This window comes from Vombatus ursinus, unplaced genomic scaffold (genome assembly GCF_900497805.2).
Source record: "Vombatus ursinus unplaced genomic scaffold, bare-nosed wombat genome assembly UNPS02014768.1, whole genome shotgun sequence".
NCBI classification, from domain to species: Eukaryota; Metazoa; Chordata; class Mammalia; order Diprotodontia; family Vombatidae; genus Vombatus; species Vombatus ursinus.
The window spans coordinates 25,849,080-25,866,697 of record NW_020954546.1 but is presented as its reverse complement, the minus strand read 5'-3'; the positions used below and the strand labels follow the sequence as shown (position 1 = coordinate 25,866,697).

General features: G+C 52.2%; 1 protein-coding gene and 1 long non-coding RNA gene across 9 annotated transcripts in view; one reads left to right on the top strand and one right to left on the bottom strand.

Annotated features, from left to right (window-relative positions):
- Positions 1–12,105, bottom strand: part of MYO18A (myosin XVIIIA) — a 158,616-nt gene extending 146,511 nt beyond the window's left edge. For 3 of the 8 annotated variants that reach the window (XM_027861948.1, XM_027861951.1, XM_027861954.1), the window contains exons 1-2: positions 12,076–12,103; positions 81–1,157 (exon numbers count right to left, since the gene is read on the bottom strand). In XM_027861948.1, the coding sequence (XP_027717749.1) occupies positions 81–1,076 (996 nt within the window). In that variant the 5' untranslated portion in view covers positions 1,077–1,157; positions 12,076–12,103. Of the gene's footprint in view, positions 1–80; positions 1,158–12,075 lie in introns of those variants that run through there. The other 5 variants (XM_027861950.1, XM_027861952.1, XM_027861953.1 and 2 more) reach the window with 3 other exon arrangements.
- Positions 12,106–16,701: 4,596 nt separating this feature from the next.
- LOC114042801 overlaps positions 16,702–17,618 on the top strand; it is a 4,497-nt gene continuing 3,580 nt past the window's right edge. Inside the window, exon 1 of the long non-coding RNA XR_003569028.1 lies at positions 16,702–16,852. This is a non-coding gene — a long non-coding RNA (uncharacterized LOC114042801). The remainder of the gene's footprint in view (positions 16,853–17,618) is intronic.

Sequence of the window (17,618 nt, the reverse complement as noted above, 5' to 3'; positions counted from 1 at the left end):
TATTCAGCGATGGAAGCAAAGTCAGTAGGACACAAGCCTCCCTCCTTCCCTCCCTGACCCCGGCCACGGCAGGGACTTACGTCAGTGGGCTCCCTCTGCTGTCCGAGGCTGCCCCTCAGCCAGCTGCGGCTCAGCTCGCTCAGCTCCGGGATGGGCTGCACCTTGAGCCGCACGTGGTCTCCGGACTGCCGGATCATCTCCACAATCTCGTCCCGTGACTTGTTCTCCACATTCTGCCCGTTGATCTCCACCAGGCGGTCGCCAGGCACCAGCCCCAGGGCCAGGTCCTTGGTGCCCGCCCCGGGTTCGGCAAAGTGCACCACCCGCCGGCAGGCCTGCCCGTCGGGCGCCCGGTCCAGCACGGTTGTTCGCCGAAGGGAGAAGCCGAAATCCCCAGTGGGGCGCCTCTGAAGCTCCAGCTCCCGAGGAGGGGGAGGTAGTGGGGACGCCACGGCGGGCAGCCTCAGGTCAGCAGCAAACCGTCTGCTCACCAGCTCGGGGCCCCGGGTCCTGGAGCCCGGCCACGAGGCGCCGGGGCCGGCCTGTCGTGCCAGCTGGCCCTCGAGGGTGCGAACCTCCACTTGAGGGGAGGGGGCAGCCGAGTGTTCCGAGGGGGTGGAGGTCTCTGAGGCGCTCCCATCGCGGCTCCGCTGGGAGAAGGAAAAGCGCTTGACGATCATCTGTGAGTTCTGCTTGGCCAAGGAGCCAAACTTGGCGGCGCGCTGCAGCACAGAGGGCCGGCCGCCCTCCTCGCCCTTGAGGTCGTCGCTGGAGCTGGCCGTGCTGAGGTGGCCCGAGTCGAGGACGACGCTGCCCCGGTTGCTGTCGGAATCGATATCGGTCAAGTGCAGGTCCGAGCCGCTGGCCACCTTGATGGGGATAGGGTTGGAGATCTCCAGCCTGGTCTTCGACTCCCTCTTGGAGGACCGGTTCAGGTTGAAGAAGCCCCGCCTGAGACTCATCTCCTCCAGGCTCCGCAGCTCGGCCGCGGACATCCGCTCCTTCTTCTCCTTCCTCTCCTTCCTCTCCTTCCGGCTCCTGTCTTTGTCCTTGTCTTTCTTCATCAGGTTAAACATGGTGGGGGTCTTTGGGGTGGGTGGTGGACCCCCCGAGGCTCACAGATGCTCGGCACCGGGCCCCTGCTCTCCAACTCGATGCTGCGAATGGAAAAACAAGTGGAGCGTGAGGAACTCGTGTCCATAGGGAGCCTAGACCCAGGCCCAGCCCCAACCCTGGCCCTACCCTTCTTCTAGGTAATGGAGTGGAAGGGTTGCCTGGTCCCGTCCCTGTCTGTGTTGCTATTATCCTCTCCAAGCCTCAGTTTCCTCAACTGTAAAATGAATTGGACTTCATGGTATCCAAGGTCCCTATCAATTCAATCTGTGAAATTCCAAAGACCAAGAGAGGCAGTGGAAGACAAGAGAGTTTGGGGTCAAAAGGCTGGAAGTCTGGGGACCGGGGGACAAAGCCTGACTCTTCCTTTCACTACTTGGGCGACCTTGGAAAAAAGCAATCTCCTGTGTGACCCCGTGACCACTTAATCCCAATCGCCTAAAAAGAAAAAAAAAAAAGAAAAAAGCAACCTCTGGGTCTCCGTTTCCCCATCTGTAAAATGGGTTGGACCTTCAAGGTGCCATCCAGCCCTAAATGTATGATCCTAAATCACTCGGCCCCCCTCAGCTTTCTCATCTGCAAAAGGAGACCAGACCTACTGGCCTCCAAGGCACCTTGCGGTTTCAGGTCTCTGAAGCTGATCTCCAAAGGAAGGAGCAAAGTATCTGATTTTCTTCTTGCCTTTGGGCTGTCACAAGCTACAGGACTCAGGTAGCTGGAGAAGCACCAGAAGAAATAAGGAGATTCATGATGACAACCAAACATTGAGGGCCAGGAGAAGAGAGAAAAGGATTTCTGCCCACCATCCCCGCTCGACCTCCATTCAACAACCAAGGAAAAAGACAGCAATTACTACTAGGTTCTCTTTCCCAAATCTAGAGGGAAGAATAATCGGTGTTTCCCTTCCCCATGCCCAGCCAAAGCTCCCTACCCCTCCAGGAGCATCTGGCCCCCTCTGACTGCCCCGATCCCACAGCAGAGGCCTGAGATCCCTGAAAGGGAAAAATAAGAGGAAAAGGAAGTTCCCAGCTGAAAGAAACAGCAAACAGCTGGGGGTAGGAGGCCATGTGGTGGGAAGGGTAGAGTCCCCGATAAACAGGATCCTGGAAAACTCACATCCTTTTCCCCGCCATGACCAATACCTAAATATATACCTCAGGAGAACAGAAGTCATAGTTGTGGGGAGCTAGAATGTAGCTCCCACCAGCTTGAGAGAGAAGAGAGGAGAGAGGAAGGAGGCGGGGAGAGGGAGAGAGAGAGGAGAGAAGAGAGAAGGAGGTGGGGAGAGGGAGAGAGAGGGGGGAAGAAGGGAAAGAAGAGAGGAGAGGAGAGAGGAGAGAAGAAGGAGGTGGAGAGAGGGAGACAGAGAGGAGAGAAGAGAGAAGAAGGAGGTGGGGAGAGGGAGAGAGAGAAGAGAAGAGAGAAGGAGAGAGGGGGGAAGAAGGGAGAGAAGAGAGAAGAGAGAAGGGGGAAGGAAGGAAGGGAAAAGGAGCCAAAATGAGGAAGGCCAGTCCACCAGCCCAGGGGCTACCACTCTCCTCTTTCGATCTAGCAGGCAATGAGAAGAAGATCACATTGCTCCACTAGAAAACAGATTCTAGTTATTTTCTCTCCCTCCCTATCAACGCCACCACTTCCCCAGAAAGAAGCAGGTACCATAAACCACCTACCCACCCACTTGATTGCCTTCTGCCTTAGAGACCTCCCCGTTCTTCCTGTGGCCAAAGGGGTCACAAAACAAGAGAATGAGGCATCCCAGCCAAGGAGATCACGCTAGAAGCAGCCATCAGGAATCCCAAGTGCTCAGACTGGCTGGGCCAGCACACTCATTGATTTACTCTGTTGAGGTCCCTCTTCTCCTCAGCTCTCCCCCATCTCACCTCTAATGGGTGCCCTTCATAAGCTAATCAATTGTTCATCCCCTAGGGGAGGAACAAGGTCAGTGCCAGCTGCTGACTACAAGGGTGGATGGCCCTCCCTCCTCTGCCCCTTCATCATTGTTCCCTGGAGAGAACACCTGCTCCAAGTCTGTTGTCCTTTCACCACCACCATCACCATCATCCTGAATCTCAATACTTTCATTCAGTTACAAAAAAACCATCACTGTGTCACCTGTAAATTAGTTCCCTGAACACAAAACAGAAAAAATGCCAGGACAGCTTGTCCCAGGACCCTTTCCAGCTGAGTTCCCCCCAATACAGAGACAAGAATAAAATGATGAAGATGATAAAGGGACAAGTGAAAATGATATCTGGCCTTCATATAGCGGTTCAAAGTTTGCAAAGTGCTTTATGTCCACCACCTCATTCAATCTGCACATCAACCCTGTAAGGCAGGTATAACCAATAGCCCCAATTTACAGATGAGGAAACTGAGACTCAGCAAGGATTTGGAATGAGAGATGACGTCCACCGTGTTCCAAGTCTCCATTGTATCCCAGCCTCATCCTGCCAGGGATTAAGGAGAAGGGGGAGAGGTCTATCAGCACTGAGACTCCCAGGGCCCCTGGGCACATTCCTGAGGAGTCCCAGAGGAATAGGTAGTGTTGGTGTGCTGGCTAAATCCTTCCACACTAGTGCTATTTCAAAGCCTCAAACCTTTGACAGAGTGAAAAGAACACAGAGGACCCTAGTTCAAAACCCACTAGGTGACCTTTGGTCCCTTAACCTCCTTGTCCAAGACACTGCAGTCTACAAACCCATGTTCTCTTGACCCAAGCCTGCTTCCACTTGGTCAGGGCCGGACGCAAGGCCAGCATCTCAGAACCTCCCTCCCCCACCAAAACAACAACAACAACAACAACAAAACTCTAGCATCTCTGGACTGGAAGGAGCCTTGTGAGTTCCTTCCTTCCATCCATCCTCCTGTCCCCTGGCAGCACTCCTGACTAGTCCAACTCCAAGACAGTTTGCTGTCCTTCAAAGAGGTTTTCTCTCAAGTGGAAAGGGCAGCAGAAGGTCTGGACTCTAGCCCTGGCAACAGCCCTGACTGCCTGCATCATCTTGGCAGTCCCTCTACCTCAATTTCCTTCTCTGTGAAATGGGTTTGGGGAGGTGGACAAAATGATCTCTAAGGGCTTTTCCAGCTCTAAAATTCCATGTTTCTTAGTTTCCTTTGGACACAAAGAGGGCACTTACTCACCCATCTGTCACCAAAGGCACCACCCATGTGCCATTCGCCAGGCCTGGGAGAGCCGGGAGATTCTAATTCTGTTTCCACAACCCAGGGCCAACACCTCTTTTCCAGGATGTTTTAAGACCTCATCCACACCCATATCTGTTCCTCAGCCACCTCCGTGGTTTAGACTTTGGGACCTCACTGGTCTAGGTGTTCAAACAACAGCAAAGCCTCTGATTTTACTGGCACAGGAAACGCCCGGGTGTGGAGCTCTCACCACCACCCGTCTACAGCTTAGGAGATGTTTGAGGGAGAGGCCTAGGATGCGGAGAGGTTGCAAAGTTAAATGACTTGCCCAAGGTCACACAGCTGGTGTAAAGGCAGAACCCAGTTCTCGTGGATTGTTTTTTCTACTAGTCACACTGCCTTACAGAGCAAACTCCCACCCAAGGTCGCTACCCAATATGTGTTGCCCTGATCATTAGAATGTAAACTCCCTGAGGAGTTTACTTTTGTGTTTGTAATCCTGGTGTCCGCAGAAGAGGAAGGTGAAAGGGAAGGGGAAGGGGGAAGAATAAGCATTTACATAGCACCTACTATGTTCCAGACACTGCGCTAATTAAGCACTTCTAAAATACTATTATCGTCATTATCATTATTGTTATTATTGTTGTTATCTGATAACAGGCAGGTCCTGTTATCATCCCCATCTTACAGTTGAGGTAACTGAGGCAGAAAGAAGTTAAAAAACTTGTCCAGGGTCACACAGCTAGGAAGTGTCTGAAGCTGGATCTGAACTCAGGTCTTCCTGACTCTAGACCCAGGACTCTAGCCACCGCACCACCTAGCTTCTTAGCACAATGCCTGGTACACAGTAGGTGCTTAATAAACGCATTTTCCATCATTCATCTAGAATGCCAACTCCCAACATTTCAGGCTAGTGGGGACCTCAGCAACCACCCAGACCCACCTATACTCAGAAAGCATCTCCATTGCAACCCACAAGATGTTGCTAAGACCTTCTCTTGAAGACCTCCAGTAAGAGGGGACCCCATTGACTTTTTTTTTTTTGCTTTTTTACAAGGCAATGGGGTGAAGTGACTAGCCCAAGGTCACACAGCTAGTAAGTGTCAAGTGCCTGAGGCTGGATTTAAACTCAGGTCCTCCTGACTTCAAGGCCAGAGCTCTTCCCACTATGCCACCTAGCTGCCCCCTGACCCCACTGACTCTTAAGGCAACTTCATCCCACTTTTGTACCGCTTGAACTGATGATGTCTCTCCTGACCTCAAGCCTAAAATGCCCACTTTTCAGATTTCACCCAGGCCAGTTCTTTTTGGCCAGACTGAACAAGTACAATCCTTCTCCACAGAACAGCCCTTGACGTATTTGAAATTAGTCAAGCATCCCAACTGTCCCATCTCAGCCCATCGCCTCCACTCTTCCTCATTTGAGGCCACAAGGCCCCTGTATCCTGGTCACCTCCAGCTTGATGCTCTCCAGCTTATAAATGACTGATTCCTTTGCCCTCCAGAGTCACCCCAACCCCATGAAGGGACCCCACTGTGGGCCAATGGGAGGGAGGGAGCAGAGCGGGGTGGGGGCGATGGGCCTGCTTGGGAATTCCCTTTCCATTTTGACTCAAAGAATGGCGCGCCCTTGCCTCCTTTGTTACACCACTTTGATCTACAAGAGCTCCTTCCATCTTTACCAGCCTCTAAGTACTTAATGAATCACAGAATCCTGGCCTACAGAAGCTAGAAAGGACCTGAGGGATCCTGGAATTTGAATCTTCATCTACTTTTTAACAACAAGAAGAAACCCACACCAAGCCAACTATTATGTTAACTTAGCATTGATGCTGTGCCATGGGCTCCCCAGAGTCAAGTTAGTTAGTTTCTATGACAAGAGGGTCTGGAAAGAAGGGAAAGAAGAAAGAGAATAACACAGAGCCTAGCAGAGGAGAGAGATCCCAACTGGATGGGGAAGAGGCTGAGGAAGTCATCTGCCCCATCATCCCACCAGCAACGGCAGCATCCCCATGACGCTTTCTGTGAGCCTCCAGTGGAAGAGCTCATGACCCAACAGTCTTATTCATCTATAAAAAGCCACCGAATTTTAAATAGGAAAAAAAGATCAAGAAGGGGATTTGTCTCAGGACTGTTTCTCCCTGAACCACACCAAAATACATAAGAAGAGGTCGGGTATTTCTACAGTTACATTTGTGGAACATGACAACATTCTCCAATTGTTTCCCCTACAACCATCTCATCAGGGAGGGTGTGCCAGGATTGTATCCCCAATTTATCAGTCATAGGAATGGGGATCTCGGGTCTTGAGCTGGAAGGGACACCCTCTTTTTACAGATAGGGAACCTGAGGGCAAGACAGATTAAGTGATTGCCCTGTGTGACCAGGTAGTGAGCATCACTGGCGGGATCTGAACTCATGCCCTCAGACTAGAGTCAGTGCTTTCTGAGTACTCTGAGAGGCTGAGTAGCTGAGCCATGCTCATATCTTTGGTTCCACCCCCACTCCCAAATTCCAAATCACCCTATACCAGGTTGCCTGGTTGTGCTACATGACTTTAAATGAGGACAGATAAATGGGTCACCTTCCTGTTAGGGTGTTAGAAACCCTAGGGACCAAAACTTATAGAGAAAGCCGTCGGCACCCAGGCCAGAGAGTACCTGGAACCTACCATGAGGAATGGGTCATGGCAAGGACCATTCTCAGGGCACCCCTCCCCTCTCCATCCCTGAGCAGGCCTGACTCATAAATAAAAACAAAGGAAATGCTTTGCTCTGGGATGACAGGCCTTCCTTCCCTGGCCTCTGACCTGTCAGAGAGGCCCTTTCCTCCAGCTCAGGGGCCTTTTATCCCCCAGCTGTCCGCACAGCGACCACTGCACCAAACTGCAGACAGAGGTTGGTCCCAACACATCAGTGCAGGAACTGGCTAGAAGCAGCCCAGCCCAGCCCAGCCCAGGGAATGAGGTGAGGACCTGTTCTGCTGAGCTCGCAGCCCGTCTCTGACTCACCACTCAGTCACAGGGTGCTTATCTGACTCCAGGTGTATTCCAAATCAACTGCACATGTCTGGCGTGACATCAGCAGGCTACACACCGGCCAGCTTTCCCTGTCACCCCACACGGGGCGCCCAGAGCCACAGCAGCCCCTCCCAGACCATTAAACTGCCCCTCAGGAAGAGAAGGGACCGGCCAGCCAGCAGCTCTGGCCAAGCCAAGGCTCCCCACATAAAATGCAAGGATCTAATTGGCCCCAGCAGAGGCAGCCAAAGACCCTGTTTCCCCACTGGTTATCCTGCCTCTTCTTTGCCCAAAAACCCCTGACCTAACCAGAAAAAAAACTCCTGCAGGAGACTCCTAATGGAAATTCCCAAATGACAGGTCGGCCCTTAATCTAGTGACTTTGAACAAGTCAGTTCCCATTCCTGCACCCCCATTTCCCGCTCTGTAAAATGAGGAGTTGGGGGAAGGGCTGAGACAATAGATCATGAGTGAGACCACCCATCTATTCCCACCTCCTCATTTTGTAGGGAACATCTCCATGAGCCAGCCAGGGACAGTCACTTGCCCAAGGTCACACATCTATATGTAGCCGGGCCAAGAGTCAAACCCAAGTCTTTCAGTTGCTAACAATCTTTCTGGACTCAATTATCTCCAGCTTTCCGTACAGCTCTATGACCTATGACCTCCAGAAGGTTCAACTCTACCAGTACCTGTTTTCAAAGGCTTACAACGGCTTTATCTAAAAGAATTCCCTTTGATTATTAACCACGATCCATTCGGCACCTCCCCACAAAGCCCGGATCTTGGTCCAAGACACAGATCTCCGAGCTGGAAAGGGCCTTGGAGCTCATCTAAACCGACTCTTCATTTGACAAAAAGTAGTGGAGGCAAGATCTGAATACAGGTCCTCTGACTCCAAATCCATGGAGCTGGATGGGCCACCTAGTCTCGCCCTCTCATCTTACAGATGAAGAAACTGAGGCCTTGGGAAGTCAAGTGACTTGTCCAAGGTCACATACACAGACATGAAGCATCAGAGGCAGGATCTGAACCCAGGTCCTCCAAGTCCAGGCCTCGAACAAGGGAGCCTGATAGGGCTCGGGACACCAGGTATCTCTTAAAAAAGTCATTGCTAAAGTCTGTAAAATCCCCAGCAGAGGAAAAGAAAAAGAGCCCTTTCAAACCCTGAGCACCACGGCTTAAACCACTGAGTGAGGAGGGGCTGTTTGAAATGTCAGGGGAACAGAGATAATTTACAGGCCACACGATTCCTACCTCGAGACAAAGAACAGGCCAAAAAGATGGGAGCCGTGAAGGAGAAACGAGGACCTCGCTCCTCTCTAGGCCCTCTCTGATCCCCACTACAGTTCTCCTACCCCCTTGAGAAATGTTCCCCTCCCCTATCCTAAGCTTTCTTCTCATACTGCCTAGAAACAAGGGGTTGGGAGTATAAATTCAGATCAGAAGGAACCTGAGGCCTGCCACCAACCTGGGACTGGGAAGTTCAACCAAGCCCCCCATCTTGGACCCTCCCTGTGGACAAGCCACAAAGTGGTTTGAGCAGCCTCCGACCCACCAGCTGGGGCCAATCAGATAAATCCCCTTCTGCTTACTCACCACACCCAGGTGACCACTCCCTCCCCTGTTAGGGCCAAGGCACCCCAAGAATCTAGGGAACCCCCAGGCCCCGGGACCCAACTGCCAGCAGCTTGGAATCTGGCCAGCAGGTCAGGAAAGCAGATCAGTTGGAGGCCTCTGTTCCTGGTGCTCAGCTCTGCCTGCTCCAGATGGACTGTTTCTGGCTGCAGACAGTCCTCTACTACAAGAGGCAGAAAAAGAGCCACACGCATACCAACAAGCCCACCCCAGCATTGCCCTCTGAGTCTGTGATCCAGCACCGCAGGAAGCATTGAGTCTTCCTGAGACTAGGCAAATAAAATAAATACTCCACCCCTGGGCAGGGTGGTTTCTCTCTTTAGGCCAGGCCCTGGCCTCCTGGCTGCTCCACTCCACCCAGAGCTCCCCTGGAGAGACCTGTGGGACTTCTGTGGCACTGGCCTGTCCCTGCCTCAAAGCCCCTGGACGAAGGCCAGTAACATTGGCGGCCGGAGTCTGGGCAAACTGAGGTGACCGGAATAACAGATAGAGATAGACGCCCCTAGAAGACTCTGAGTCTCTGGAGGTGAGAGGGTAAGGGTTAGAAGAGGCACCGTAGGTCAGGGAGCCGGGATGTGCAACGGGAGGGGACAAGGGATAGCACTGCCTTTCTTTGTATTCCAAGCACTTAGTACAGTTTTGGCACATAGGGGGCACTTAAGAAGGGGTTATTGAAGGGGCAGCTAGGTGGCGCAGCAGATAGAGATCTGGCCTCGGAGTCAGGAGGACCTGAGTTAAAATGCGGCCTCAGACACTTGACACTTAACTAGCTGTGTGACCCTGGGCAAGTCACTTAACCTCAATTGCCTAGCCAAAAAAAAAGAAAAAAGAAGAAGTGGTTATTGATTGACTAGGGTAGAAAAGGACCACAATCCAAGTTTGAGGTCTCTGGCTTTCTCCAAAGGACAATTCACCATGCCATCAATGCCCCATCTGACCCTTTCTTGCTCCTCTCAATCAATCAGCAATCATTTATTAAGCACCTACTATGTGCCTGGGCAAATGTTAGGTCTTAGGAAGAGGGCGTCAAGTCCTTCATATAGAGACATCCAGGCCCTCTGCCCTAGACTGGGTGGTGGTGATGGGCCCAAGTAAACAAACTGCTGGGCAGGAAGGTAGGCCAGCCAGGGGACCGGCTACCAACAGGTCAAAGTTCAGTTCTTCCACCAGGAAGTTTATCCACAAGAACGCCCACACCACTCCTGGCACCGATGGCCCACCAAGCCTTCTTCTCTCAATCCCACAGCTTCTACCTGTGGATGAGGCACTCTTCCTCTCCATCCTGGAGTCACTCCTTCCATGCAACGTGAAGATGTCAATAGACAAGCAAACCTCCACCCAGTGCTATATTTAACTGGTAATGACCTGAAAGGGAGGCCATTTCCTGAAAAGCCTAAGATTGGGAACAAAGGAGCCAGAGGGGAAGCTCCAGAGGCAGACACCAAGAAGGAAGCCTTGACCAGTGGAGGAGCCAGCCAAGGGCTGGCTGGAAGCCCCAGGCTCCTGACAAGTGCCAGCACTGGCATTTGCAACATCCCCAAATAGGAACTGGTACCCAAACCAACAAAAATGGTGGCAGCAGCGGGATAAGACCCCCGATATGGCAATAGGTCTGTTCACTGCTTAGCTCGGAGGAAAAAGTGGACCTGCAGGGTCTGAGTTCAAGTGTGTTGTGTGACCTTGGACAAGTCACTTAAACTCTGGTTTTCAGTCTCATTGGTAAAATTAATTTGGTACACAAGGTCTCTTTCGGCTCAGAAACTATAATATAAAGTAATCCTGCCTCAAGGAAGGGATCAATTCTCATCCCTCAGAGAATGGGTTGGGAAAGGGGCCTTGGCCAGAAGGGACCCCACACAAAGCACCCGACATACGCAGAGCCAAAGAAGGAAGCCTGTCAGGGTTCTGGGACAGCTCAGCCAGCCAGCAAAAACAAACCACTGACCATCATCAGCCCCAATGCACTCTCTCCTTTGGGCTCTTTTCTTAAATAATCTCTAGAGAGCACATGTCTGTAGGAGATCTATGTGCCCATGTGTGCCCGCCCCCTTCTTCCCAACCCACTACGACAAAGCCGACCGTGTGTACGCTGCATGTCCTTCTGCCCAAGACTGTGACCGCTCCTCGCCTAGCTTAGTATGGCAAGGGACCACCCCCAGGGAACCCCGGGAGGGGCAGATAACCCCCAGGCCTGTCACCCAACCAACTGGCATGACAGGTTAGTGGGGTGGGGACAGTCCAGGCCTGTCTCTCACCCCTGCCCCAGGCTAGGCTGCTTCCCTTTCTCTTCCCCTCCTCCCTACCCTCTTTGAAAAGGTAAATAGGGAAACAAGCTGAGGACCCAGAATCCCCCAAGGCCCAAGGATTCCCCCAGTCATCTTTGCCTCCAGTCGGAGGAGGAGGAGGAAGAAGAAGGGGGGCAGCGGGCATCAGGGAACCAGGGTCGCCTTTACTCCATTGTTTTGCCAGCTGTCTGGCAGCTGCTCCAGGGGGGAGGGCTGCGCTGTTTTGGCAGTGAAAGGGTGAGGACCGAGGGAGAGGATAATGGACTCCAATCTCATTTGCTTTCCCCCTCCCCTTAAGGCTGTCAGGAAAGCCTGGGCCTAAGGCAGTTCAGCCCCCTACTCCCAAGTCCCATGTCCCCCCCCCCCCCCCCACCCCCCCGGGGCCAGTGAGGGAAGGGGGCAGCCCCACCGCCACCCCACTCCCACGCACGGAACATCCTTCCAGTACAAAGCATGCCCCCAGAGCTCCCTCCGGAATAAAGGGCACCCCCGGAGGACGAAGAAGGGGGCTGGGCCCTAACCGTCCCTGGCCGCCTGCCCCCCGCCGCTGCAGGACAGCGCCTGGTTTCCCCCTGCACCCTCCGGGTCCGAGGGCGTCCGCAGCCCCGACCATGCCCGGGCCCGGAACCAGGGGCCCGGGGAAGGACGCGCCGGCGTCTTCTCGTGCACCCCCAGCGCCAGAGCAGGGCAGGGGAAGAAGCCGGAGCCCGGGGGGCCGCGGCGGGCTTCCCGGGAGGAGGAGGAGGAGGAGAGGAAGGAGGGGAAGAAGGAGGAGGAGGAGAAGGAGGAGGAGCCCGCCCCGCCACCCGGCCACCCCCGGCTCCGGCTCTCAGGCTCTCCGGCTCCCTTCCCGCCCCGGGCCCGGCCCGCACTCACCGGCCGCCGGAGCCCGCCGGACGGGCGGCCAGGTAGGAGATGCAGGGACGCGGCATGCACCGGCTCGGGCTCGGGCCCGGCCCCGGCCCGGCCCCGCTCCAGCGCCGGCTCCAGCGCCGGCTCCCAGTCCCGGCTGCAGCGCACGCAGCAAACCCCAGCAGAGGCCAGCAGAGGCGCGCCGAGCGAGCGAGCTAAGGAGCGAGCGAGCTAGCGCAGTGAGCCCAGCCGAGCCCCGGAGCCGCGCGGCGCCGCCCCCAGCCCGCCCGAGCCCAGCCCAGCCCTGCCCAGCCCAGCCCTGGCAGCCTAGCCCGGCCCCGCGCAGCGCAGCTCAGCTCAGTCCAGCCCCGCGCAGCGCAGCCGGGCCAGCCCAGCCCTGCTCAGTCCAACCCCGCGCCGCGCAGCGCAGCGCAGCGCAGCGCAGTGAAGCGCAGCCCCGCCGCCCAGCCAGCCAGCCAGCCCAGCCCAGCCTAGCCTAGCCCTGCCCAGCCCAGCGCGGAGGAGGGAGCGCCCTGCTGGCCGCGCCCGGGATAAACACCCCGGCCGGCCTCGGACTCCTCTCGGCCGGATGAGCACCGGGACCCTGCTGGCCGCCACCGAGATGGCAGGATCCTGGGCCGCGCTGCCCCTGCCCGAAGGGGGCCTCTGCGCATTTGCTACTGCCCGGGGCGGGCAGGCACAGGCTTAGTACTGGCGCTGCCTGAAAGGGGCATAGACCCCGAGGGCACAGAAGGAGAGGCGTCTGTTTCATGCCACCGTGACCCCTTTCGGTGGGTCTCATTGTACACGAGGATCGGCAGAGAAAAGCGCTCCTGTTCTTGCTAGGAGGGAAGACTGGGGTGGGTCAGGCCTTTCTTTGTGTATATCTGCTTAGGGAGGCGGGGGAAGGAAGCCCACTCCCCCAAAGCAGCTAAAGGGCTGAAGGCATATGTTGATGCCGTTTCCCTTCGTGGCCCGAAGAAAGCTAACCTGGGGTTACAGCGGGATGAGAGAGTGCTACAGGCCAGGGTCGGATAGCACCACTTGGAGCTGGACCAGGGATTTTTCCAGTTTGGACTAGCCCCATCCTGACAGAACAGAGACTATTAGTGAAAAGAGAATTGGGGGGGTGGAGCCTTCTGCCTCTCTCTCTCTCTCTTTTTTTTTTTTTTTTTGGTAATTGAATAACATGCCAAAAAAAAAAACTTAACCAATATGCATTTAGGTCATTTGCTCTGAGTTTCCTCCTGTCATGCCTTTCTCTTCTCCTATATTCCAGTCTCTGATGACCAAAGCCAACCCCTCTGCTTGTACCCTTGGTCCTGCTAGCCCCTCCTGCCTCCCTGGCAGATTTCCTCTCCCCCTTCCTTAATCATCCTCTCTTTCCATAATCTTCAATTTCTCCACATCTACCATCTTCTCTACTTTCTACAAACATGCCCAAGTCTTTCCTCATCCTTCACGTGATGCTAACATCCCCTCAAGCTCTCACCTTTTTTCTCTTTTCTCTTCCACTGCCAAACTAGAAAAAAAAAAAAAAGCTGGCTACACTTTGCTCTTCTTCCTTCTCCATCCCTTGCAATATGGCTTCCATTCTCATTCTCATGAGTGGACTGGAACTGCTCTCTGCAAGGTTACTAAGAGTGCTTTCATCCCATCTCAAGCTTCATCCTTCTTGGTTTTGCTTCAGCATTTGACACCTTTGATCATCCTCTCCTGATACTTCCTCCTCTGGGTTTTCATGACTCAGCTCTCTCTTGGTTTTCTTCCTTCCTATCCAGACACTCCTCTGTCTCTTTTGCTGGACAGTCACCCATGTGCCACCTCCTGAGTAAATCCCAAGGCTCTGTTCTGAGCCTTCACCTCCTCTCTCTCTCTCTCTCTCTCTCTCTCTCTCTCTCTCTCTCTCCTCCCTCCCTCCTCTCCTCTTTGTCTGTCCATCTGTGTGTGTGTCTTTGTCTCTCTTCGTCTCTGTCTCTCTCTGTGTGTGTCTCTCTCCCCCCTCCCTCCCTCCCTCCTCTCCTCTTTGTCTCTCTGTCTTGGTCTGTCAATCTGTGTGTGTGTCTCTCTGTCTGTCTGTCTGTCTCTCAGCTCCTATGAATCAGGTCCTTAACTTTTTGTAGGGGCCTCCCAGCTCTCTGTAGCTCGCCCTCATCTCTCCCCTGATCTCTAGTCCTCCACTGCTTATCACCTAGAAACCTACTGGATATTTCCAGTTGAATGTCACCTAGGCATCTTAAATCCAGCAAGTCCAAAACAGGACTCATACTCTTTCCTTCAAAACCACTTCTCTTCCTCACTTTTCTATTTCTGTCAAAGGCATTCTCCTCCTCCCAGGCATTCAGGTCCCCTCCCCCCAACTCATTGACTCTTTTCTCTTCCCATAACCAATCACTGGTCAAGTTTTGTCTCTTGTCTCTACCACTGCAACACCTCTCACATCGATCCCCTTCTCTCCACTCACACAGTGATCACCATCTCTCACTCTTTCGTTGCTTCTCCCCAATCTATCTGCCACTCAGCCACCAAACTGATATTCCTAAAGCACAGGTTTGAGACCATGTCACTTCCCAGCTCAAGAAGCTCCAATGACTCCCAGTTCCACCCAGGATAAAATATAAAAGCCTTTTGTTTGGCTCTTAAAGCCCTTCACAGCCTGGTTCCAGCCTACTTTTCCAGGCTTACTACACATCACCATCCTCCATGCTAATTTTGCCTTTTGGCCATGTTCTTCATAACACACCATCTGCCACCATTCCTTTGCACAATCTGTCCCATACCTGGAATGTACTCTTTCTCTCTCTCTCTCTCTCTCTCTCTCTCTCTCTCTCTCACTCTCTTTTTTTGGCTCTTTGGTGAGGCAATTGGAGTTAAGTGACTTGCCCAGGGTCACACAGCTACTAAGTGTCAAGTGTCAAGTGTCTGAGGTCACATTTGAACTCAGGTCCTCCTGACTCCAAAGCTGGAACTCTATCCACTGTGCCACCTAGCTGCCCCTGGAATATACTCTCTCCTTGCCTCTACCTCTTAGGATTCCTAGCTCCTTCAGCTCCAGCGCCATGTCCTATGTGACCCCCTCTGCTAGTGTGTGTGTATGATAGCCCACAAGTATTCATGCAGTTGTTTTTGGAACACTCTGCATTTTATATTTTACATATTATATATTAAATATATATATATATATTTGCTTACATGTAGACATATCATTTTCCCTTTCCATCTACCTTCCCCCATTAGAATACAAGCCGCATGAGGTCAAGGACAGTTTAGGTTTTGTCTTAGTATTCCCAGTGCTTAGCAGAGTGTCTGGTATATCCTAGGTGCTTAATAAAGGCTATCTAGCTAACCATCCATCCATCCATCCAACTATCTATTCATCCATATATCATCTATTCTTCCAACTATCTAGCTAGCCATCTATCTATCATCTATTACTCCGACTATCTTTCTATCATCTGTGTATATAATATGTAATATCTATAGATAGATATCTATCTAGATAAATATGGACATAGATATAGATACTGATACGTAGATATACAACCTTAGTCTCTCCTGAGCTTCGTTCCTACCTCACTGCCCAGAGGCAGCATGGTACAGTGGAAAATGTACTGGATATGGAGTCCAAGTTCCTGGGTTCATATCCTATGTTCTGCTACTTCCTGACTGTGTGACCTTGGGCAAGTCATTTAACTTCCCTGGGCCTCTGTTTCCTCATCTGGAAAATGGGAGTAGGGGATTGACTTCATGACTTCTGCAGTCCCTTCCATCTCTAAAAATCTACGATCCTATTAAACATGCCCTCCTGGATCTCCTGTCATTGTCCTACACTCAATCTATCCCAAACAGAACTCATTATCTTCGCACACCCGCCGAATCTCCCTTCATCTTAATCTCCATGTTTCTGTCAAGAGCACCACCATCCCTCTACTTGTTCAGGCGAGCGACCTCAGAATCGTGCTTGATTCCTTGATATTCTCTTATCCATCCTATCCAAGGATGCCAAGCCTTGTCTCGTCCACCTTTGCAACCTCTCTTTCATCACTCTCCTCTCACAACCTACCCCCCTAATTCAAGCCCTCATCACCTCTCACTTGTACTGTAAGAGCCTCCTACATGGTCTCCCAGGCTCCATTCTTTCCCTGACTCCCATGCATCTTCCACATAGCTGCCAAAGCCATATTCTAAAGCGGGGGTGTGACCATGGCAGTTCCCTCTTTTAGAAGCTCCAGCGACCCCCAGTTCATCTAGGGTATACAAACTTCTCCATTTGGCATACATATAAAACCCTTCCCGGTATGCCTCCAGCCACCAGGCTCACTGCTCTCCTTCCCACACTCAATGCTATGGACCCAACATTCCACCTCACGTGTCTTTGCAAAGTCTCTCTTAATACCTGAGTAAAGCACTCCCTCCTGGTCTCCTGCTCTCAGGGACAACCTCCTCCACCGGCCTTTCCCGATGCCTGTGGCTCCTCCCTCCTCCAGCGCTGGCCTTCTGTAAGGAAGTACTTGGCTTATCTTTCTCAGTTACTTATCCAGGTGGATGTTATTTGCCACCCAGAGAGTTCAAGGACCTTAAGAACAAGGCCTTTTTCATTTTGTCTTAGCATTATTCCCAGAGCCAAGTAGAAGGCCTGGCTCACAGTGGAATGAGTCAGTAAATAAATGACACAGCGGATAGAGCCCTGACTCTGGACCTGAGTCCAAATCCCACCTCTGACCCTTACTGACTGGGACTTTGGCACGGCTCCTCCTGACCCTCATAGAAAATGAGGCCATTGGACTACATGATCTCTGAGGTTAGTTCCAGCCCCGGAGATGATGGTGGTGGTAGCAGTATTAATATTCATTGTAGTACTAGTAGTGGTAGTGATGGTGGTAGTAATGGTGATGGTAGTAGTTTAGAATATCGCTTGGGCAGGAAGATGGATGGGAGTCAGGGAGAGAATGGAGCCTGGGAGACCATGTGGGAGGCTCAGGGCTTGAATTATGGGGGTAGCTCATGGGAGGGCAGTGATGAGAAGGTTGGCAAAGGTAGACGAGACAAGATTTGGCAATCAATTGGATAGGATGGATAAGAGAATATCAAGGAATCAAGCATGATTAGTGGTAGTATTGTTTGTAGTATTAGTAGTGGTAGTGGTGAGAGTAGTAATGGTGATGGTGGTAGTATTAGAATTAATAGTAATAGTGGTGGCAATGGTAGTATTAGTATTAATAATAGTAGCAATGGTGGTATTATTGGTAGTGGTAGTAGCATTAATAGTAATGGTGGTGGTGGTGGTAGTAGTAGTACTAGTAATGGTGGTGGCGGTAGTTGTATTAATTGTAGTAGGGTAATTATAATAGTATTATTATAATTATAGTTGCAATAGTATTAATTGTAGTACCAGTAGTGGTGGTGGTGGTGATGGTGGTAGTAGTAATAGTAATGGTAGTATTAGCATTAATTGTAGTACTAGTAGTAGTATTAATAGTAGTAGTGGTGCTGGTAGTAGTAGTAATGGTGGTGGTGGTGGTAGTGTTAGTAGTAATAGTAGTGGTGGTAATAATGTTAGTAGTAGT